The sequence below is a fragment of the Acinonyx jubatus genome, chromosome B2 (genome assembly GCF_027475565.1).
Source record: "Acinonyx jubatus isolate Ajub_Pintada_27869175 chromosome B2, VMU_Ajub_asm_v1.0, whole genome shotgun sequence".
Classification (NCBI taxonomy): domain Eukaryota; kingdom Metazoa; phylum Chordata; class Mammalia; order Carnivora; family Felidae; genus Acinonyx; species Acinonyx jubatus.
In genome coordinates this window covers 19,219,748-19,244,832 of record NC_069385.1, presented here as the reverse complement: position 1 = coordinate 19,244,832, position 25,085 = coordinate 19,219,748, and the positions used below count along the sequence as shown (strand labels likewise).

At 39.4% G+C, this 25,085-nt stretch overlaps 1 protein-coding gene across 8 annotated transcripts in view; it reads left to right on the top strand.

Moving 5' to 3' along the window:
* Positions 1-11,392: 11,392 nt before the first annotated feature.
* Positions 11,393-25,085, top strand: part of STXBP5 (syntaxin binding protein 5) — a 163,808-nt gene continuing 150,115 nt past the window's right edge. For all 8 annotated transcript variants that reach the window (XM_053222128.1, XM_053222127.1, XM_053222125.1 and 5 more), the window contains exons 1-2: positions 11,393-11,691; positions 13,015-13,112. In XM_053222128.1, coding sequence (XP_053078103.1) covers positions 11,539-11,691; positions 13,015-13,112 — 251 coding nt within the window. In that variant the 5' untranslated portion in view covers positions 11,393-11,538. The remainder of the gene's footprint in view (positions 11,692-13,014; positions 13,113-25,085) is intronic.

Here is a 25,085-nt window from a genome sequence, read left to right as displayed (position 1 = left end):
AAAGAACAAATGTTTGGTAAAAATAAAGGTTTGGTTGGCCTCTCCGAGACAATGGGACATAGACGATTTTCCTCAAAGAAGCCTCATTGGTTCCTCCCTGTCTACCATACCTAATTCATAAAATAATGTAGTTATTTATGGTGGTAGCTGTTTTCTTGGAGCAGGTTCTCTATCTAAATTTTTAAGCAGTCCTGAAAAAAGGTAAAGAGCTTTTCCTAATCTGCTGTGTTTTGATTGCTTTTTAACTCAAAATACTCTTCATACCAAAGTGGGCCATCTTGGAGTGGTCTGCCTTTGGCCCCTACAAAGTAAATTTGGGAATGTATCATATGTGGATGTCAAATGTGGGGGAAGAGAAGTATTGGCTAGGGGTAGGCCAAATTCTGTCCAGTGACTTTTATTGGAACACAGCCATGCTCGGAAGTTAACATATGGTCTATGGCTGCATCTGTAGTATACTGGCAGGGTTGAATAGTTGTGACTGAGGCTATGTGTGGCCCATAAAACTGAAAGTATTTACTACCTGGCCCATTAAAGAAAAAGTTTACTGACCACTGGCTTATGCAGCGGAAATGACAAATACAAAGCCCAAAGACACAAGTGTGCATATTGTATTCAAAGAATAAAGAAAGCAAGTGTGGTTATGGGAGGGAACAAGGAGAGAGAGAGAGAGAGAGAGAGAGAGAGAGAGAGAGAGAGAGAGAGACAGGATAAGAGAACAGAAGGAGAGTAGGAAGTAGATCCTGCAGGGCTTTTATAGGCCATTCTAAAGGATTTCGAGGTTTACTTAGAGAGGGACAGGAAAACACTGGAGGTAACTGAGTACAGAACTGACATAATCTAACTTACTTTTTAAATTATTCACTCTTTTCAGGATAGATGAGAGGAGATTAGTCCAGTATAAGGTGCAATAATCCAGATAAAAAATGGAAGTCCTGAGTATTTGCCAAATTCTGAACATATTGTAAAGACTGAGCTGAGGTGATTTGTTGATGAACTTGAAACAGAGGTGGAGGGGCGGTGTTGTGTGAATGGGAGACAGTAAGAGAGGGTAGTACAAGTTAACTTGTGTAGGCCTGAACATCTGGAGGATAGGAATTCCATTAACATACAAAAGGAAGATTGTGGGAGATGTAAGCTATAATTTACCACCAGAAGTGAATTTTAGATGCCTTTTGAATATCTAAGTGGAGATGTCAAAGAGGCACTTACTAATGACATCTGGCATTCAGGGGAAAGGTTGAAAATAGACATATACATTTTGGAGTCATCAATGGTTAGAGAACATTTGAGTCACAAGAACAGAATAAAATCGTGTAGAGCATGGCTATCGACAACACAGAGAATGATTTGAATACCTACCGTTTAATTTCAATATATGTGCCGTGTTTTGAGCTAAGAACTTTATAGTATATACTCTCACAATACTTTACCTAGGTAGGTATCTGTACACCTATTCTACACATGTGGAAATGAAAACTTAAGTGTTAAATGACTTGTCTGATGCCAGGAAGCTAGTGACAGAGTCCAGATATGCCTGCCTCAGTGGTCTAAGTCCTCCCTGCTCTGTCATGACATGAGAAATAGAAAAACACAAGACTGAACATTGGCTCTGTACATTTAAATAGCTAAAGAAGCAGCTAAATTACCCAAAGTATGTTGCATGTGAACTTGCCCAGTTTCAGCGGCAGTAAGATGCCTCTTTAAGGAAACCACCAGACTGGTGAAGCATGATAATAATATCATGGAACTTCCTCCTCAATTTCCTGAATTTAACAAACTCTCTCATCATGAATAAGCAGAAAATTTCTAGTTTATGAGCAGATTAAGAGGCAGCCACTGCAGGGGAATTCATGCTTCGATGCCATACACTACATTTTAGGCAAAATAAAGTTATCAAGGTTGGGTGCTATTACAGGACACTGCGCAAATCCTTTATTAAATGAGAGGAGACAAACCTCCTACCTGGAAGCCAAAATCAAAATCAGTGGAAATTCAAAATCATTTGAAACAGCACAGAGACAGAGAATACGACTTAGCAATAGATGTGACCCCCCAATGTCATTACATCCTTATAGTGTTGCGTTTACCCTCACAAATATACTAGCCCTAAGTAAAAGTGTTCTGGTCTGATAGTCTCAGATTCCTCTGATTCCACTGGCTTCTCAGAAGTACAATCACTCCAATTGCTAAAAACCAACGTGGAGCCAAAATAAGCCTGCTATGCTGCTTCCTTTTCTTCAAACAAGCCTGGACTGGAAGAAATCCTCATTTATTTTTCACCAGAAAAATCAAGAGGCACCTCACTTCCGTGCTGAAAGGGAAATAGAAACTAACCTGCAAGCAAATGTGAGAACCTCCACCTACTGCAATTATAAAGCCACACCTTGCAGTAACACCCTCATTAGGGTTATGAGGAAGCCAAGGAAGGGAAGTTGTATTTGGGCCTGTTGAACAAGATTAAGTCTTGGTGGAAATATTTGGGTCATGTTGGTCTGGAGGAACGTAGTGGGAAGAGTCAGAAGTTTTGAAAGAATCATAGGGAATTAAGTAATTCCTGTGTCTTGTCTCCTCTACGCTCCATGTTTCCCAAACTCCAGGTTTACTTCTTGGGAAGTTCAACCTCTGGGACGAGGTACCAAATGATGAATACATACCCAATGGAAGAGCGTTGCTATGAAGAGTTTAAAATGATATATGGTAGTTGAGTGTCCGACTCCTGTTTTCAGCGGGGATCAAGCCCTGTGCGGGGCTCTGTGTTCAACATGGAGCTCGTTTGAGATTCTCTCTCCCTCTGCCTCTCTCTCTCTGTCTCTCTGTCTCTCTCTCTCTCTCTCTCTCTCTCTCTCAAATAAAACAAAGGTTTAATTTAAAATGAAATGGTATATGGTGATAAGCCTCGGGAGAATAAAAAGATGTGTTCAGCATTGTTTTTTGTTATTGTTTTCAAGGATTTGCCATCTTGTTGAGTGCCACAACCAAGTTGTATCATGTTTGCATTCCTCACAACACCCACGATGTCTGTCACACAGTGGACAAAAAGCAATGCTTCTGGAATGGAACACTAATGATTGCCCTGCTGGCAGATCGACATAAGCGCCAGCATTCAGATTCTTGATCTTCTATTCTGGAAATTTCACTAGTATTGCATTGTCTTCTGTTACCCCTTTGCTTTATGGACTGTAGTCATTTTGTGTCCTCAGCATCTCTGGATATATTTACGGACCAGGAACAAACTAGCCCTAAACTACTAAGGTGTACATAGTCAACATTCCCCCTTGTGAAGAATATGCTTTGTTTGTGCTTCTGGGCTATTCACGCCTTTTCTTTCTTATTAGACAAGAATACTAGCTGAGCGTCAGAGAGAAGGGAGTAGACAGTTCCCATAAAATAGTATAAGGAAAAGAACTGTCCAGGAGGTTTGAGGAGTGGGAATTTGTAGGGAACGAGTAAGCCATCCAGCAAAGACTGGGTTTTCTAAGAATCAGGGTTTTGGAGGGGCGCCTGGGTGTCTTACTCAGTTAAGCCTCCGACTCTTGATTTTGGCTCAAGTCATGATCTCCCAGTTAATGGGATGGAGCCCCACATCAGGCTTCCCCATACTGACAGTTCAGAGCCTGCTTGGGATTCTTTCTCCCTCCCTCTGCTCCTCCCCTGCTTTATCTCTCTCTCAAAATAAATAAATAAAACTTAAAAAAAAAAGAATCAGGGTATTGGAAAAACTGCCATGAGGTGGAAAGGAATGGGGTGAGGGGGTTATAAATAGGTGAAGAGAATTTTGAGGAAGTTGTCTTATGCTAAGTGTCTTACCTTCCTTCAGAGATTACCTTAACAAACTGTTCAGAAAATATCCAAATTATTATCCCAGGCTTTGGGAGCTGTGTGTGTGTGTGTGTGTGTGTGTGTGTGTGTGTGTGTGTTATTTCCTGAGATTGAAAAGGCTCAGTTTTCTTTGGAGTATTTACACTGATTTTACTAATGTTTGGTTTAGTAACATGTTTGTAGGCTACTTAATAGAGATTTTCCATTAAAAATTGCATGCTCAGGGGTGCCTGGGTGGCTCAGGCAGTGAAGTGTCGGACTTTGGCTCAGGTCATGATCTCAGTTTGTGCATTCAAGTCCCATGTCCGGCTCTACACTGACAGTGTGGACCCTGCTTGGGATTCTCTTTTTCTCCCTCTCTCTCTGCCCCTCCCTGACTTGTGCTTTCTCTCTCTCTCTCTCTCAAATTAAAGAAATAAACAACAAAAAAATTGCATGCCCAAAGAAATGTAGTTTGTGCCACTGATCATAGAACTAGGGATCGTGCAGTGGCCACTGGAAACTGTAGGTGTGTGAAAATACAATAATAGAGTAACATAAAAAGAACAGATGACCGTGAGGCCAGAGATTACCTAAAAGTTGAAGATGGTTGTATGTATACATATATATATACGTGTGTGTGTATATATACACTATGTGTTTTTCCTATACATACATACCTATAATAATGTTTAATTTATAATTTAGGCACAGTAAGAGATCAATAATAACTAACAATAAACAAGAACAATTATAACAGTGTACTGTAATAAAAGTTATGTGAATGTGGTCTCTCAAAATTTCTTACTTTACTGTACTCACCCTTCTTCTTGTCATGATGTGAGATGATAAAATACCTAGGTGATGAGATCAAGTGAGGTAAATGATGTAGGCACTGTGATGTATCCTTAGGCTACTGTTGACCTTCCTACACGAAGTCAGGTGGATCGTCTGCTTCCCACCGTGGTTGACCATGGATAACTGAAGCCACTGATGAGGGGAGGCTCACGTGCTACAGTTGTAGGCTTGTAGACACATTGTTGTTAGGCTAAGTGTATGGTGTTTGCAAAAGACACAGTCAAGGACTCCATTCTCAGTTTAAAGCTAGATACCTAATCCTATTTTGAGGAACTACATCCCTGGGGGTGAGACTACGTTTTCCCACCTAAAGAAAGCATCCCTTCCATGTTTTCATTGTCTATACTATTCTCTTGGCTCTGGTAGATCCTTGGAGAGAAGACCGCTCCCCTTCTCCTTAGGTCAGGGTTTTTGTTTTGATCCGTTCTGATTTCTCAGGTGGTGTTCTTGAGAGTTGCCGAGAAAGAAAGGAAAGTCAGCATGTAAAAGTTCTACAGCCTCAGAGCCTCAGATGGAAGGCCCTGTCACATCACTTCGTTGCAGTTGGCATTATCTCGTTGTGCTGTCATGTCCAACAACTCTCTCTGAGGGAGAAAGGATTCAGTTTTCTGTTAGTCTGCTGGCATTTAGTTATTGACCTGTGGGCTGAGTAGTGTTTAATTAAAAAAAAAAAAAAAAGTGTGGCCTGGCAATTCTCGCAGAGTCTTACTTGGTATGCTTGAGCTCTGCGAAGGGAAAACTTTTTAGAAGTATTATGACACACAATTTATTCTCTCTTTGTGTGTGTGTTGCAGGGCTGGGAGGGGGCATTGGGGGGACGGCTCAGGCAGGACTGGAGCAGAAGGAAGCAATGGGGTGGGGGGGATGGAACGAAATACTAACTTTAACTGCTTTTCAAAGCTTATTCAGTCACTACAGTGTATTGACCGTGAGTAACTGCATAAAGTACAATAAAGTAAAAACTTTGTTGCCAACTCTTCAGTCACAAATCAAATTATAAGCAGTTTTTTGAGAAGAAAAGCTGAACTTTTGGTGAAAACTTTAGCAAAATTCTCCAAACACAATAGTGTTTAAATCCTAAAATGAGATACTGAAACTAAAAATACTGGGAGCATTGGGGCTCCTGGGTGGCTTGGTCGGTTAAGCATCGGGCTCTTGATTTCGGCTCAAGTCATGTTCTCATGGTCTTAAGACTGAGCCCCACATCAGGCTCCACGCTGGGCATGAAGCCTGCTGGAGATTGTCTCTCTCCTTCTCCCTCTGCCCTTCACCCTTCCCCCTCTCTCTAACAACACAAAACTACTGGGAGTATTTATTTTTTACCTCAAATATTGTTCCCATTATAGAAATAGCATTTGAAACATAGGAGAATTTATTGAGGAACTTCTGATTGCCCAGTGTCTAAGTTTTAAGAATTTGACAATATTCTTCACTCATATTACATGAATGCTTCATATTTTACATTTAGGTGTTCATTTGGTTCGATTAGTTTTGTTTTGCACCTCTGGAATTTTCTTTTCACTTGAACTTGAACTTACTGACCTTTGCTTAGATATTTTTTTTATGTAGTGTAATGATAGTCTTACAATATTAAATAGTGACAGAGGTAATATATGGAATGATAAAAGCTCACTGAGGGGCTCCTGGGTGGCTCAGTCAGTTAGGCATCTGACTTCAGCTCAGGTCACGATCTCACTGCCTGTGAGTCTGAGCCCTGCGTTGGGCTCTGTGCTAACAGCTCAGAGCCTGGAGCCTGCTTCGGATTCTGTCTCCATCTCTCTGCCCCTCCCCTTCTTGTGCTCTGCCTCTCTCTCTCTCTCTCTCTCTCTCTCTCAAAATATTAAAAATAAAAAAGAAATTAAAAAATAAACTTAAAAAAATAAATAATAAAATCTCACTGATCTCTGCCTAATTTGTTTTTCTAGAAAAGCCAGAGCTTGACAAAGGGCACACTGTAGTGGATCCTGCTTGTTCCCAGACATGCCTTGTTTATTTAGCTGCTGATATTTGTCCAGCCCGCTCAGGTACAAACAGTAATAAAATTCCCAGGACTCATAAATGTGGAAATTAAATTGCAACACCACTCTTTGAAGAACTCAGGCCAAAACTCCAAGGCCTCATCCGTGTCGCTTCCCTTTCTCCCCATACTGTGAGTAAATCCTCTTGGCTCTACCATTAGAATACAATCCAGGATCTGACCCTTTCTCACCAAAACCACGGCTTTGAACCTTTCCACCCTAAGCCACCAACTCCTTGTGGGATTACTGCGACAGCTACTTAACTATAGGAAGAATTGTGAGCAGAAGGTAAAAAGGGCAGTGGAAGATGGCTGCAGTATTTCTACATTCCTTTATATTTTGGAGCAGGTTGTGTCTAAATCTCTCCCACAATATTTGGCTGCAAGAACCAGAAACCCATTCAAACTCATTTATACAAAGATGGAAAGAAAGTGTAGCCAGAATTTCCAAGGGATGAGGACTGGGAGCTGGAAGGTCAGGAATGGAGAGTCTGCTCTCCACTTCTCTATGGCCACTTTGATGTTGTTTGTGTGTCTGCTTCATTCTCCCGTGTTCCAACTAAGTCTGGACATACTTAGCTTTAACCCCGGCTCCACATGACTTCCTAGTGCAGACTGATTAGCATGGTCTGATTCAACTCCAAATTCCCACAAGATGATCTTTTGGCTTGGCTGACTTCAGGTGTCTGCCTCTGATTTAATCAGATTGCACCAGAACACATAATTACAAGCCCAGCAATTCAGTAAGACCCAGGGGACCCATTCAGAAAAGGGGGCCTGAACTAGGCAAACTAACTAATTAATATCCCTGCCGCAATTTGCAAATGATTTAAATTCAATATTCGGTTAAATGGTGTAGTGAATCAATTATTGTCACACATACATCCTTTGGGAGTCAATAAATTGAAATGAAGTTGATATAAATAAATGCTAGCAGGTAAGGTAGATTTGGTCTACCTTCCAGAAAGTGTTTGCTGATAACATAATTTCTCATTAAAATTTTTATTTTCGATGTCTACTTTATTCCCCTCAATCAGCATCCAGCTGCCCCTATGAGACTACTAACAGAGCCTTCTTTAGCTTGGTAGCCTTTAAACGAGGCAATGAAGACCGGCAGATGCTGGAATATATGAATCTTTAGTCTTTGGCTTTCAATACCAGATAACTTAATGAACTGCCTTTCTTTTTGTATGTTGATTTTTTTTGCCTTTTTATTTTTATCATATTTTTAAAAAAATTTAACTTAATTTTTGAGAGAGAGACAGAGAGAGAATCTTAAGCAGGTTCCACACTCAGCTCAGAGCCCAACACCAGGCCCAATCTCACCACCCTGGGATCATGACCTGAGCAGAAATCAAGAGTCAGATGCTCAACCGTCAGCCATTCAGGCACCCCATTCATCATTTTATTCTTAACTTAAATTTTTAATTAATTTTAATTGATTCCTAAATTTTATACCTTAGTTTTTTTTTTCCTATCTTAATTTTAAAAATCTGTTGATCAATTGAAACTGACTTACAAGAAAAACCATGAGTTTGAGGATCCATCATTTTTGCTCTCATAAAGGTAGATATTTGTGGGTATTGTTGTTTTTTACCGAACAGAATTCTGGATATGTCCTGGTTTCCCTGAGTTTGGAGAGGGAGGGTTGCAAGTTCACAAAGCTAGCCTCCATTAGCAGATATGCTCCACATTCATGCTAAATGTCACATGTCCTCTATGAACTGAACTTTTGGAAAGGCCAGAATGAGTTCATAATCTGATGAGAGGGATGAGGTAGGAAACTCAAAACAAATATCCTAAAGTAAAAAATGGGGGACTGGCTTAAATTGATGATCTCTTGAAGTCCCTTTCACCTCAAGGACCCTGATAGTAGAATGGAAAAATTGACATTTAGCACTCTATAGAGTGCTGAGCAATGTAGTGCAAACTTTACATTTGTTTCTGTTTGTTCTCACAAAAATCTAGGAAGAAAGTAGTATTAATGTCGTTTTACACATGAGGAATCTGACCCTTAGAAAAAGTTAAGGAATTTGCTCAATGTTGCACATGTCACCAAGGCCTTGAAATTCATGTCGGGCAGACAACAGAGCCTAGGATTTTTCCACTGCTCCACAAGGCCTCTCAGCAATAAGCTGTCCCTTCTCCGAAGAGAGTTTTTAAAATTTATTTCCAGCTTAGATGAAAAGGTGCATCAAAAAATTCTGTGGGGAAGTGACTTCTTTTGCAATTGCCCCCAATGAAGGTGTCTGTATTTTTAAAAAGCTCTCCAGATACTTTCAACAACTTCCACCTGCTGTCCAGTGTTCTTCCTCCTCTTCACCTGTTCAACTCCTTTCATCTGGATTCAACTATGGTATCACTATGCCTAGGTGTTCTCTGGCCAGTTAAATTGCTCTCTTTAGTTCTTGTGCATGATTCCATCAATGAATCCATCGTATTGTTGTACAATTACTTTTTATGTAAGGTTTGCCCCCTTTAGGTTGTGGTGAGCTTGTTTGAAGCAGACATTGCATTTCTGGGTCTTCATTACTTACCACAAGGACTCAAACTCATAATGTGTTTCAGGGAACTAAATTAGTAGGCAAAAATTTCAGGGCCGCTTGCAAATAGCTTAAGAAGACCCTCCAACGTGTTTTATTGCTTGTTGTACCCAGTAAATTAACTAAGTAATTCAATAAATACTAAGCCAGGAAACAATTTTTTAGGTTCTAAGCCTAAGACTAGTTCCTGGACGCGGAAGCCCCGCAGAGAACTACATTTCCCGAAATCCCTAAGCCCCGGTTGTTGGTTCGCAGAATATCCTTGAAGGCCTGTCACATCAACCAGTAGTTTGACGAGAATTTCCCTGGACGCCGTAGGAGGCGGGCCAATCATAAAGAAGAGGGCGGGCACTTCTGTTTTCGGTTCAGGAAACCCTTTGCATCTCTTTGCCTGTACGCAGGATAATGAGGGGCAAAGAGTTATTAACCTGAGAGGGTGTCCTCCCTTTCCACCCCCACCCTACGAATTAAAAGTAATCTTTATGTGCTTCTGTCCTTCCTTACGTTTTTCCCAGTTTCCACATCCTTTCCAATCAAATGCTGCTTGCTTCACATCCGCCCTTCTTTCTTGAACACACTCTCCGGGAGGGTGCCCCTGGCATGAATCTTTCAATCTTTTCAAACTTGAGCCAGACATTTCTCTCTACGTCTCCAAGTGAGATTGTGCCAGTGAAGAAGCGGAAAAGTCTGAGCAAACACTTCATTCTCCCCTCACCTCGCAAGAGTGTAGAAGCTACTGGGGATTACTTAGTGGACAATCAGAATTACAAGGCGGATTGTAGGTTCTGAAAATGAGTGGCGGTGCGGTGTTTACTTCCATCTTTGCTCCCGCCTCCATCCCCACCCACCCTAGCGTGCGGACTGAATCCAGGGGTGGTGTGTCACTGGCCCGGGCAGACACCCAGCCTTGGAACGGCTCCCCTCTGGCAGCCTATTCCATTCCAGCAGCTACCTGCCACGGCCACGCTTTAATCTGACCCACAGTACCAGATTCAGGAAATAATTAATATCCCCGCCCCCGGTTTATCTTCTTTCCTTTGCTAGTACCTAAGTCTGTCATCCTTTCACCACAGACATAATCGTTGTCTAGAAGCTTTTGCAAAACTCAGATCCAAATCAATCCAAAACAAAACCCATCCGTAGAGCGATATTGCAGCCAGCAGCCAGGAGCGTGTACCTCATTAAAGGGTGAGAGCATAAACCCCCGAATTTAAAATAAAGGCTTCCTGCTGCTCCTTAGTCTTACACGTTTTTACTATCTCAGCTGCAGGAGAAGCAGCTGCATACTCTGCCGGGCGATTGGGGTGGGAAAAATTTAACCAAGGTCTGGGATTTTCGCAGAAGGTAATTTAAGCCCCAGCTCCACTCCCGTGGAGGGGGCGTAGGGAGGGGGGGTGGTGGTAGCGAGCGGGAGGGGGGGAATGCGGTGCGCGTGCGCATGCTCAGCAGCCCCGCTCCGCGGAGGCCCAGCTGCCGCCACCACCGCGGCCGGCGCTGTAACCGCGGCTGCCGCTGCTGCTCTGGGCGGGCGTTGGTGTCGTGTGCCGAGGTGCCCTGTCAGGCGAGAGGGAGCGGCGGGGCGAGAGCCTGGGCGGCGGCGGCGACGGCGCCTGAGGAAGGCAGCGGGGGCTCTGAAGGAGCGAGGGCGGGCTGGTCCAGCGGCGGAGGAGCGGAGCGGAGAGCGCGGGGACCCACCCCGGGCGCCCTGCGTGCGATGCTGGGCGGGCAGCGGCGCTGAGAGGCGGGGAGGCCGAGCGGCGGCCGCCGCCGGAGGGCCGGCGACCCCCGGGAGGAGGAGGAGAGGAGGAAGCGCAGGAGCGGGAGGAAGCGCCGAGGGACTGCGGGGCCGGGGCGGGCGAGGAGCGGCGGGGCCGCGGGCCATGGACGCGGCGGCGGCGGCGGCGGCGGGGGCGAGCCGGGGCGGCGGCGCGGCGCAGAGTCAGCCCGCGGCCAGGTGAGGCTGGGCAGCGCGGGCTCCGGGCGCCGCCGCCACTGCTGTGCCGCCGGGCCGCGGAGCGAGGCGGCGGCGGCGGCGGCTGAAGCGGCGCCACAGCAGCCGCGGCGAGCGGCGGCGGCGGCCTCGGAAGAAGAGGGGTCGCCGCCCGGGGTTCTGGTGGCCGCTGCTCTCTCGTCGTCGCCGTATTTCCTGTTTGGATTATCTTGCGCTTCTCCTCAGCCGCCTCCTTCCCCTCGCGCCCCCGCTCTGCCCCACTCCTCCGTGTCCTCGGTCGACGCTGCCCTCGGCCCGGGCTCGTTTCCCGCGCCGGGGGACGCCTCTTGCCTCCCCTTGCCGGGCTGCGGGGGAGCCCCGCCGAGACCATGAGGAAATTCAACATCAGGAAGGTGCTGGACGGCCTGACCGCCGGCTCGTCCTCGGCCTCGCAGCAGCAGCAGCAACAGCAGCACCCGGCTGGGAACCGGGAGCCCGAGATCCAGGAAACGCTCCAGTCCGAGCACTTTCAGCTCTGCAAGGTGAGCGGAGCGCGCAGCCCCGCGAAAATTGGGGGGTCGTTTTCCGGGGGGGGGGCACCTCGGGCTTTTCCCGGGAATGCCAGGGAATAGAACGCCAGTATTAATTATACCTCGGGTGGAGGGCTCGCTCCTGCCCAAGGAAGCATTGGCTTAGTGGGTTATTTTGGAGATTGACATCATCTTACTCCTTTTGGTTTTTCGTTTTGGGGTTCCCCCCCTCCTTTTCACATGCAGCAGTCATTTCAAGGTTGCTTCTAACGTATTTCACCGACCTTTAATTTGTATTGTCAATAACCTTATAGCTTTTACATTCACGCATTTTAATGTAATTCACCAACTTCGAAGTTTCCTTTGGAAACAGTTTCGAATGAATATTGTTCATCAAAAAACCAGACCTGTTCAACTGGATATTTGCTTATCACCTTTCCCTTAAAATGTGGCCGGAAGCTTAAGATACGAAATCACAGGGTCCTTTCAGCATTCTGTTTGATTAAAAAGTTGGTACTGAGATTTTTGCCTATTAATGGCACAATTGCCATAGCGGTCTGTAATTGGGAAAGAATGATGCAGCGAATTAGTTCACTGGCTGCTCAGTGAGATATACAAACTTGTCTCGATGTTAATACCTGCCTTATGAATACCGTGCTTTCATATGTCAGTTTCTTAAAAATGGCTGCATGCACATTTTTGCCCCACTGCTCTGAAATTCGGGGTTTAACAGCAAAATTCAAAAATAATATGTTGCACTTTATTTTCATTCTGTTACAGTTGCAAAATTTGGGGATAGAGGTTTGATAATTGCTTTCCCGAATCCTTGACGAAAGTAATTGTATGACAGCTTTTCTTTAGCAGTACTTGCATTTAGGATCCAAATAAAGTAACGATGAAGTTATCACACTTGAAATAAAACACGAACTGCATTTTTACATTAAATTACGGATCTCTTTTACTACCGCAAACTTTGGCATTTTGGTCTGAGACTTGATAGTATAGAGTGTTAAGAAATTTTCTTCCGTAGAATCCCAGTATTATGGAAGGGCAGAAATGAAAGTGTCACATTGGGAGGTATTTGTGTATGTGTGTGTGGTGTGATCTACACACACATGTACACACACTCACTTCTTTTGGTTTCAGGTTCTGTGTGCATAAGTTTTGTTAATGTACGTTTTGTACTGTTTTGTTTTTTTTTAAGGCAGTGAGTGCATGTGTATGTGTTCTGCATCAGTTATAATTGGTTCTAGATGCTAATGCCTCTACTGACTTTTCTGTTTTTAAATTCTGCTTGCTGCCTTGGTTGCTGTGATGTCATTTGCCCATCCCTAGACTGTTCGCCATGGATTTCCCTATCAACCTTCAGCCCTGGCCTTTGATCCTGTACAGAAGATCCTGGCCGTCGGAACTCAGACTGGTGCTTTAAGGCTGTATCCTTTCATTGAAAGTTTTTTCCACATTTGCTGTATCTCCCCAGTCCTTCTGTGCTGCTGAGTAGTTGCTTTTTCTGTTTAAATTCCAAAAAATGGTATGATCAAGTATATAATATTTGTGAAATCTTGTGGTGTTCGCTTTTCTCTTAATTCTACATCTATTCAGTCTATAGGTTGCTGGGGTGTTTCTCATCTCTCTGTTTATGGTAGCTAAATACGTATCCACATAGAGTTCTAAAGTTTTGCTATAGTAACTACTGTCTTTGCAAGGAGCTAGAAGTTTCAGGGGAAATCTCTTTGCTTATACTACGGGTATATTGAATGCAATACGGTTTGGAATGAGATTTAAAGACAATAACATAGGACGCACCTTAACTGCTTTGGTAGATAGTGAATTTATGACCTATTGTTCTAATGAATTAGAGGTTGAATTTCATTTGGTTGTTTGACTTGCCCTTTGGAAAAAAAAATTAGAAAATAAATCGTGTAAATTAATTTTATATAAACAGTTAAGAAGGGTTGATATTTCTAGAAGTTTTAGATCATTTTGTTAGTATAATGCAAATGGATAAGTGTATTCTCTTGGTGTTTTCCCTTTCGTAGTCACATTTGTTATGTACACGTACTCTGAACTATTAATATAAGGAGAATTATTTTTCCTGACTATGCATGAACTATAATAGTCTTGTCATAGCATAGCATAGTTTTTCCGAATACCTACTCATTCTTCGGAATCATTTTTGTTTTTAATTCTGAACAGTGGAAAATACCTCTCACTTTTATACTATTTAACTTGAAATAAAATTGTTTTTATCATGAAATTTAACCATATTTAACTAAAATACACTTATTTTTAAATATTAAAATTTTTAAAAGCAAATGCTTTATTCATCTTTAGGATATCTCCTTATACATATTAAAGTGTTGGTAGTAAGAAAAAAAATCACAAGGCAATCACAAAAGAATTACTATTGTCAAAAAAAAAAAAAAGGGAGGGAGCTTTACCTTTCAGATAGTATCTGGCTCCTGAGAAGAGCGGAGGAAACTTGCTAAGTTAGTTAAACATGTGCTTTGCATTTTCCTTATAATCTTTTAAAATCTTTATTTCAAAGCAGTACTGTATATAGTATCAGGATATGCTTCAAGTTTCATTTGTGATTAGTGTGTTATCTTTCAAAAAACTTAAAAAGTTTTCAGATGGGCCATTAATATGTACTATTGAGTGAAATCTACTTTCATAGTAAATACCAGTCGTGCACACATTCCTTTTGAAATGGTAAAATCTGACCAGGCTAGATCTGAATCTGAATTTCCAAGAGTATGTCTCAAGGGCTCTTGCCCAAATGTCTAGATAGTTGAGACTAGAATTATTTTTGGCTACAAATGTTTATATGTTTTTATTCCTAAACCCAGTGATCATTACCTTCTAGTTTAGGGTTCCTGTTTTAGTCTTTTGAAGATGGGACTAAAATTTAATTTTGTCAGTATGGGTTCAAACTATTCAGCAAAACTCCATGTAGTGACAAGAATAGTGCATTGTTGTCTATGGACTGTTTGGAACTAAAAGCAGACATTTTTTGTTCCCAACAGAAGAATATCATCACTGGATTAAAAGGAAAAAAAAATAAAGTTAAATCAGTTATTTTTAGATTTTGCTTTTCTTTTAAATGGATTCAGCTTTTACTGTTTCTCAATGTAGTCTCAACTTTTTTTTTTCTTTTAACAGCCAGTCTGCCCCTTGTACTTTTAACGTTTATTTATTTGAGACAGAGACAGAGCATGAACAGGGGAGGGCAGAGAGAGAGGGAGACACAGAATCTGAAACAGGCTCCGGGCTCTGAGCTGTCAGCACAAAGCCCGACGCGGGGCTCGAACTTAGGGACCGTGAGATCATGACCTGAGCCGAAGTCGGACGCTTAACCAATCAAGCCACCCAGGTGCCCCTGCCCCTTGTACTTTTAATGAGTACCACCAGCAAGTCCAATTTTGTAAAACCAAGTATTTTTCTTTAGGCAACACTGTTACCTTTAACATTTGAGTAATGAACAAGTTGACACAAAGGAGTTAAAATATAGGCCTAATACTAATTGCCAAATAAAAGCAAAGATTGGGTGTCCCAAATCCTCACTTGTATGTGACTTGCTAATACATTCTAATAGCTGAACACTATATGAAGGTGAACACGTAATTATAAGTTTACAGCTATAATTTTTTTTTTAATTTTAGAATCTTTCTTACTGTATTTAGAATGAAGTCAGGAAGACTCTTTACCAAACATGTTTTTACTTTTTAATGAGATGCATAATGAATATTCCAGAGTAACAGATTGGTTTGCCTTCTTTCATTTGACTGTGGAGGAGAAAGTAGGAAATGTTTTCCGAAGTAGGATTGAGCTATTAGAATTTATAATACATATCTAATTAAAAAATACATATATATGTTTATTTTTGAGAGAGAGAGAGACAGTGTGTGAGTAGGAGAGGGGAAGAGAGAGAGGGAGACATAGAACCCGAAGCACACTCCAGGCTCTGAGCTGTCAGCACAGAGCCTGATGCAGGGCTTGAACCCACGAACCGAATGAACCGTGAGATCGTGACCTGAGCCGAAGTTGGAAGCTCAGCTGACTGAGTCACCTAGGCGCCCCAATGCACATGTAATTTGATTAATAGAATGTCTTCTTAAATGTTGGACTATATGAAATTAATCTACTTTGAGGTTTTAAAAAAACTAGATGAGAAAGTTACATCTGATATCAAATGCTTACAAGAAATAGGGAAAATCTGAATTTTAAAATTTCTAACCAAAAATGAGGCAAGATGAATTTAATGTATTTCCTGCATTAGTCTATAGCAAGTGAATGATATTATAAACATGCTTTATGTTTGAACTTCTTGGCTTCTAGAAAGAATGTGAGGTTGGCATATACTTACTGATGGGAAGCAGGAAAGCATAATTTTATATAATACATCATATGTAGCAGTGACATGATTTAATTATTTTAATTCTCTTTTTGCCATGTAGAAGTAGGTATGATTTGGTTCTTATGATTAATCTAGGGATGAAAACTATTGGGATAGAATAATCTAATTATTTTCATATCAACATCTAGAAAGGGAAAAAAGGTTTGCATTTCTAGTAATGCTGCTGTTGTCCTTGTCTAGATTCCTGGTTTACTAGTATAATTTTGAATTACTATAACCATGGGCTACTCTGATCTTTGTAAGCTATTTTTTTCGAAATAAAGTCATTTTATGTGTGACTCTTTCAAGGACTAAGCAGAAAACTGACATCTCAAGTTTATTGAATTTTTTAATAAAAATGTGAGTTTTTGTTATAATTATCAAAATTATTTAAAAATCTCATTTATTGTTTTCTTGACTTGTGGAAGATACAGTAAAATAAGCAATCTCTGATAAAGCATGGATTGTCTTTTAAACTACAGTGTAATTTTGCTGAATGCCAACTTACAAGGTGATTTTTGTACCTTGGAGTTCATTTAACCAACACTTACTAAGCGTTAACATTAGATTAACATTACTGTGGCCTGAATATATAATAACATATCATTAACTGTGGCCTGAATTCTGGTTCTTTTCTTTCTGTTAAAGAATTAGGTGTCTTTTATTTTTTTATTCTTTTAAAATGAACATGCTGTATTAGATTATTTCCTTGAGAAATAATTCTGTAATTCCAAGTGGCAATGTATTGTTTTATGGGAGTATTCAAAAGAAATGAAAAATGTGATTCTTCATATAGTTTCCAGTCCTAACTAAAAGACTAGAACTTGTTAAACAATTGAATTTAGAGAATTATTTAGAAGTCTACTGACATTCTGTAAAGTCAGATTATAGGCAAAGTCATTGCACTTGATGATGTTGCTACACATTAGTAGATAAGGATTCAGAGTAGCAGGGAAGGACTAGGAAAATATTCTAGGCAAGCAATATGGGCAAAAGCAGAGAAAAGCAAATTATGATAGTTAAGAGGAATACCAAAGAGAGGTTGGAATAATGATCCTAATTGAGTTGGAGACAGAAATAGGAGCCAGTTGGTGGAAAACCATGAATGTTCACCTGAGTTGTCTGGTTGTTATTTGGTTAGGATTCATTATAGTTACGTATTCTTGATCAGTATCTCTCAATAGTGGTAGCATTTTGGACTGGATAATTCTGTGGGTTTATCCAGCACATAGCAGGCTACTTTATATCCCTGGCTTCCACCTACTAAATGGTAGGGTGCCCCTGCTGTTAGTATGTGGCAGCCTTAACTCGTACAGTTCTGTGTGCTCCACTGAACTATGCCCAAGTTGTTCAGTTAAATAGGATAATAATCCTACTTGGGTCATGCAGTTAGCATCACAATTAAATGCAGTAATGTCTGTGTATAGCTTTTAAGACCATGCAGAGACTGTTTTGGTGAATATTCAGTATACAATATCGTGAGAGTTTTTCTGTAGTTTCAATTTTCAGGTCCTTCATTAGTTTATTTCAGCAAATACTTGTTGAAAGGCAACTAGTGCCAGACACTCTTTAGGAAGGCCTTATTTTCATTTATTTTTGTTGCTAGTACAGTCCTAAAAAAAATCTTGTAAGAGTACTGTTTGTTTTTTTTCTTTAAGAGTCATGGAACTGGCTCTTCTTAATCATAAGGCTGCAAAATTGCTATTGAGATGTGAAAGTTTCTTGCACATAGTAGGCATTAAATGATTATTTAGTGACTTTGCACTTGTAAGATAGTATTAGAATGTTTGACTTGCTGCTTATGTTGTAAAACATAATTACAGCCCTGAAAAATTTAGAAATGATTTTTGTTCAGAGTAGTTAAAAGGGAAACAGTGTAGCTAGAATTAAGCCCCATTTTTATCTCCTCTTCTCCCCTGCCATCCTTTTTGTCTATGGAAGAATTCTAGTCATTTGGAATTCTAGCTCCAGAGGAGAAACAAGGACTTTGAAATACTTTTACTTCTCAACTCTTAGTTCTTTATTAAAGAGGACTTTGTATAAAAGGAAGAACGAGTACTGTGTCAGCAGTAGGTTGTGATTCTCAGCATGAACTACTGCAGCAGGAGGAATAGGCACTTTACTTTAGAAACAACTAGAAATGGTGCCTGCTTGGAAGCAGTTACTTTGCAGTGAATTTCTTTTCAAGAGAAACAAGGTGTGATAGAATCTGAATGGAACTGAAAAGGGATAAGTTAATTAGTAGGGAGTCAAGTCTGCTTAGGAAGCCTTTCTGCCTTAAGTTAGATAGGTTTTTATTCCATATTCTTTGTTTTCCATTTGTTTTTTAGTATTTTTTACTTTTAAAATTATAACCTGACTTTGCCATCCTAGAGGAAAAGGGTAAAGGAATTTTGGAAGGATGACTTTATCGTTAGAAGTGTTCTAGTCTTCAGACTAATTTTGGTTAAGCCAGCTGAAATGGGTTTCAGTCTCCTTTTCTGTAAAATGGGGAAATTGGGGGTGTGATATCTGGAGTCCTTCCATCTCTAGGATCTTAGAATTTCATCTTCTATAGAGGATTGGGAATGTTCTGAACCATTTCTGTCTAATGGGCTGCTTCGAGGACGTGTAAAAGAGGATGAAGTATTGGACTCCATCCCATTGTGGGCCCCTTTACTTTGTGTCCATTGATTACGTTCAAAATCCAAGTCAGTAGATGCACAAATGTAAACCTTTGTTTACAAAATGGAGTGGGAAGGAACCTATGAAAAACATGCACTTGTTTTGTTGTTGAAAACTCACGTTGAATACTTAAGATACTAGGTTGTTGCATTTTTATTCTATAACAGATAAGGTCTCGTTATGACATAAACTGGGGCATTTAAAAAAAATTAACAGTGTACTTTCCTTTTTTGGGTGTAAATAGTAAGGATAAAAAATTAAAATGAAATTACATAAAATTACTACTGGGTTTTGTTAACCTTAAAAGTAAAACTGTAAGTTTTTTAATAGGAACAGATGGGTTTATTAGAGAATAAAAGAGAATTGCAATCCAGGACAAACAAGCTGCTAAAAACGGTAGGCAAGGGGTGCCTGGGTGGCTCAGTCGGTTGAGTGTCTGACTCCAATGATGTCAAGAATTCATGGTTCGTGAGTTCGAGCCATGAGCCTGTTAGCACGAAACATGCTTCAGGTCTTCTGTCCCCTTCTCTCTCTGCCCCTCCCCCACTTACTCTCTCTCTCTCTCTCTCTCTCTCTCTCTCTCTCTCTCTCAAAAAAAAAAAAAATATATATATATATATATATATACACACACATATAAAACGATAGGCAAGTGCAGGTAAACAAAGGACAGACACCCTTTTTTAAGCAGAAAAGGACGTTGGGAAGGCAGTTAGGATCTACCAGTCCATTGGAGTAAAACAGGAATTCAAATTGTGGGACTTCTCATTGGTGGGGCTGTTGCCTGGCGGGGGATGAGAAAAGTTGTCACCTCCAGCTGGAGTAGTGGAATAGAGGGGACTGCAAGGTCAAGTCCATCTCTTCCTGTTAGGTCTGCAGTTGATGATGAGTGGTAGGATATGAGCTCCCCCTGCCAAAACCTCCCAAATCCATTTTAGTGAGGGTTCCCATTACTAATTTTCACAGTTCCTAATCATGTGATTTTATTAATTTTTATATAAGAGATTGAATATAGAGACTATTGAATTGTTGATATGTAATTTGGGTGTTAAATATGGTAATCATATGGTTACTTGGGGTAGTAGTAACTAGTGATATACATGTAAATAATTGGATGATGGGGTAGTTTTGCTAAAAGGTAAGCTTTGGTTGTTTGTCTTTGGTTTTAACTTCATGCATTGAAAGTGACACATTATTTACAAGAAGAAAATTAATAACGAGTGTCAGTATTGTTTTGTTTTATAATGTTTAAATGAGAATTTTTCTTCAGTGATTTGGCATATTATGATCATAAGAAGGTATACTCAGTATGTTAGGATTACGGATTAATGAAATGTTTTTGGTTTGAGCTACACAAATCTGTCTAGAATATAAGAGAATAATATAGAAAAAGTGTATTTTACTATATCACCACCTTATTTGTGTTCAAATATTATGTATTTAAATATACTACTATATTTGAATAGTCTAGATTTTCAGATAGATTTTAAACATAACAGTACTACAGAATTTCTTAGGAAGTAAAACAAGGTGATTTTTGCCTTGATTTATGTGCAATAAACTAAGAGTTCATGAAAGACTACCAGAAGGTACTTGATAGACCTCTCTTCCTTTAGTCACGTATGACATAAATCATTCCAAGAAATAGCACCTTCTGATTTACTCAGAATTCTTCGTAGGTAGAAAGATGTTTATGTGTATAATTTAATTAACTTATGCTTTAATTTGAACCACAGTATATCTAATTTTTATCTGCAACAGAAGAAAGATAAGTTGGTTATCTTCCCCATATTCTATAATTTTTAACATTTTTGGTGAATTTAAATGCCTAGTAGTTACCCACTTTTCGATTTAGTAATCCCAGTCGTTTTAATCTTTCACTCTTGTGTTTCATTTTAAAGAAATTTTGGACATGAGTTATGTTTACTGCGTAACTTTTTTTTTTTTTTTCCTTTTTTGGCTGTGAAGGTAAGTAGGGGAAAGAATTGTTGACATAGGTTACTTCTTACTACTCACTCTTTCACAAAGGGCCATGTGTTCAGCAATTCCTTAAGTCTAGAATATATTTCATCTTGTTAAAATAATTCTTATCTTTAAAGCTCAGTTCCTTTGTCTTTGTGATGTATATTTGATTTAGTTTCATCCCCAGTTCCACCCATCTAGCCATCTTCTTAATGTTTAAAATCTAAATTTCTACATTACCTTTCTTTATATTTTAAATGGCTAAAATTAGACCTTGTGAAATTATAACATTGAGTGGTATTTTCTTTTAAAACAAACTGTCAGAAACATTATAGCATATGAAAATATGCGGTGGAGTCTAAAGCAATGCAAATCAGAATTAACTAGTATCCTCTGTTTTATCAAGAGTCGAGAAACTGGAAAGTAGTTGGTATACAATTCTAAAACAGAAGAAATACAGATTCTTTTTTTTTTTTTTAATGTTTGTTTATTTTTGAGAGAGAGAGAGAGAGAGAGAGAGCAAGCATATGTTGGGGAGGAGCAGAGAGGGAGACACAGAATCCAAAGCAGGTTCCAGTCTCTGAGCTGCCATCACAGAGCCCGACGCAGGGCTTGAACTCACGGAACTGCGAGATCATGATCTGAGCCGAACTCGGACACCCAACCAACTGAGCCACCCAGACACCCCAGAAATACAGATTCTTAAATGATCAACCTCATAGGTTGTCTACGAAAGATCATACTATGATATGGGTGTGTTTGTATGCTCGCATGCCTTTAAAATAACGAGGATCTAAATCTATACTTTTAGTTCAGGAGTCAGCAGACTTCCTGTAAAGGGCTAGATAGTAAGTATATTAGCTTTTTTACCAGTCTAGCACAAAAGCATCCACAGACATGGGGAGGAAGGAGCATAGATCTGTTTTAATAAAACTTTAGTTCTAAAAATGGGGGACTGGATTTCTCCCACAAGCTGAAGTTTGCCAATCCCTGTTTTAATTCATCAGGCTGCCTTGCTTTTAAGTCATTAGTGGAGAGGAATGCTAAGGAAGGAACTACTACCAACATTTTTATAGTAAAGTTTCAAAAATTATACTTGCAGTATCAGTTTAAATTTAATCTTTTAGTCATAAATAGAAAATAGTTTAAGAAAAAGTAATTCTTAATGATATATAGTACTTCTGTATGCTAAGTTAAGTTACTTTCACAAATATTTGATCTGTGGAAGAGGCCTTTTGTGTGTGTGTGTGTGTGTGTGTGTGTGTGTGAATTATAATTAATATGATAATGAAGATGCTTAGTTGGGCATCTTTTGGGGGCAGTTCAGTCATCAATTCTATTGAAGTATTCAGCTTGTTTGAACCCTTACTACCTAATTTTAATTAAAAATGTTTGCATTTGTAGCTTTTTCTTATATTTTCATTAATATTATACAGAGATGTAGAAATATTTAGATTTAGATTTTAAAAGATAAAAGTGAAAGTAAGCATTTTATTAAAATATTGCAATTTTGTAGATGTCTGCAAATTTTGAATAAAAAAATTAGTAGAAGAAAACAACCTAAAAAATAACATATAAAAAAACCTCATAAAACCCCTAGAAGCAAATTCGGGTGCATGGTTACCTTCTTTAGAGTTAAATACATTGCATGTCCCTTGGGAAGAATGTGTGATACTTTAATTGAAAACTGAAATTAGATCCCACTTTTTGAAAATTTCTTATAGTTGCTCACTGGATCATTGTCAAGTAGCACTAAGTGTAGATATCATTTTATTCAGTAAATAAAACTAATTTCTACTTGATTACATTTCTCCAACTGGTGTTAGTCCTTTTGGAGGTTGTTATATAAGACAAATAAATGAATTGATGACATGCTGAGCATACTTCCTTTTATTTTTCTGAGAGAGCACGCAGGAGGGGGAGGGTGGAGTGAGGGGGAGAGAGAGGGAAAGAGAGAAAGAGAATCTTAAGCATGCCCAGCGTGCAGCCCAATGCGGGCTTGATCCCACAACCCTGGGATCTTGACCTGAGCCAAATAGTCACATGCTCAATCCACTGAGCCACCCTGGTGCCCCATGAGTGTTCTTCTTTATTGGTGCTATGATTTTAAAGATGAATGTTGATCAAGAGTAACTTACATTCCCTTACAGTGATAAATATAGGGTTTTTAATTAAAAACTCGCTGATATTTTTGGTTTTATAATTCTTCATTTGAAAATTAAGGTTTGCTTAGCACATGGAATTTATAAAATATATAGTCTTAGAAATTATATGGTAGTTACTCTTAAATGATGAGATTTTTTATTTTAAATTAGGGTTTGCTTTTTTTTTTTTTTATATCCCTGGTTTGTTTTGTTTGTTTCCCTTTCAGTAAATGCTATCTAGAATTTTTGAAGTTTTCCTGGTGAGGTTGTCTGTTGGAGAGTGATTAATCCTACCCTTTCTTGAAAGTACGTAATCTTTTCTTGTAATAGCGGTACCTCTGCTTTTTCACGGCAGTGCTCTGCCAAAGGTGACTATAAATCCAGTGGCATCAGCTATTGCAGTACTTTCTGCTAAATTGCTTTCCTTTTGTGTATTTTTTCTTTTTGTCTTTTGAAAAGGAGAAAAAGTGTTGGAGCAGATTTTTCCATCTATTCAGTCTTTGTACTATATTTTTCATAATGGGCTGTATTTTTCTTTAAAGTTCACTTTGCCGTACTTGAGAAAGGAACTTAGCCATTAAGCATCTGAGAATGGGTGCCGGGATGAAAGATGGTTTTTACTTGATATGTCAGAATACACATTCTTTTTTGTTTCTCTAACCCAGACCAGTATTTATGACTGTATTTCTTGTAGACTGAACAAGTGGTTCGTTTAAGAGTGTATTTATATACCAAAAGCTATTCTACATAATTCCCGGTGAAAATAAATATAATTCATTTTGACCCCTTTGTAGACCATCCTGATTCCAAAGCAGGACATAATAAGAATGAATATTTTTCAACAACCTTAATTTGCTTACAAATAATAAAAAATTCTTACCAAAATAATGGTGGAAGAGGTAACTAGAGGTCTCTTTTAACCTGGTGAATACTCTAATTGTAAGTTAGTGTGGATGCTACAATTTGTTTTTTGTTTTGATCTTCCTTTGATTCACATGAAAAGAAAGCAATTAACTGACATAATTTTTCAAATATTGTTGGGCATTTATTGCAAAATATTACAATTGTGTTGAATAAAGGAAGTTTTAAATGTTGATCTATATATCTTTCACAGTTAATTATAGCATTTTATTAAATTTTTACTGCAGAAATAGTGCACATTATAGTTTTGCTTAAATAGCAGATTAGCAGGATGTTAACATTGTGAGTGAGCAGTAAAATTAAGTATGTCCACCCTTATTATCATGAGAATGTGGCTAACTTCATTTATTAATATATTGATTTTTTAATAGGCTATTTTTTGAACAGTTTTGGGGTTTTGTTAATATATTAATTACTTAATAGACTTTTTTGAGCAGGTTTTGGGTTCAGCAGAAGGTAATAGAGATTTCCCACATATCCCTATCTGCACTCAGCATAGCCTCCTTTATTATTCACATCCCCCACCAGAGTGGTACATTTGTTACAATTGATGAGCCTACACAGACACATAATCATCCAAAGTCCACAGTTTACATTAGGGTTCACTCTTGCTGTTTGTTGTATATGCTATGGGTTTTGGCAAATGCATGACATGTATCCACCATTGAATATCATATGGAGTAGTTTCATTGCCTAAAAATCTGTGCTCCACCTATTCGTCTCTCTCTCTCCCCTAACTCCTGGAAACCAGTGATCTCTTTATTGTCTCCATAATTTTGCCTTTTCCAGAATGTCCCTATAGTTGGAATCATATAGTATGTATAGCCTTTTCAGATTGGCTTCTTTCACTTTTAACATCTAAGTTTCCTCTGTGTCTGTTCATGGCTGATAGTTCATTTCTTTAGCGCTGAATAATACTCCATTGTTTGGATGTACTACAGTTTAGTTAGCTCTCTGCCTACTAAAGGGCGTATTGGCTCCTTCCAAGTTTGGTAGTTGTGAATAAAGCAGCTATAAATATCCTTATGCAGGTTTTGTGTGGCTATAAGCTTTCAGCTCCCTTGGGTAAATACCAACAAGCGTCATTACTAGATTGTACGTATGGTTAAGAGTATGTTTGGTATTCTAAGAAACTACCAAACTGTCATCTAAAACAGCCATACCATTTTGTTCTCTGACCAGTAATGAACAGGAGTTCTGCTGATCTACATTGTTACCAGCATTTGATGTTGTCATTCTAGATTTGGGCTGTTTTGATAAGTTTGTAGCAGTATATCCTTGTTTTAGTTTGCAGTTATTTCTCTGGTGACATATGATGT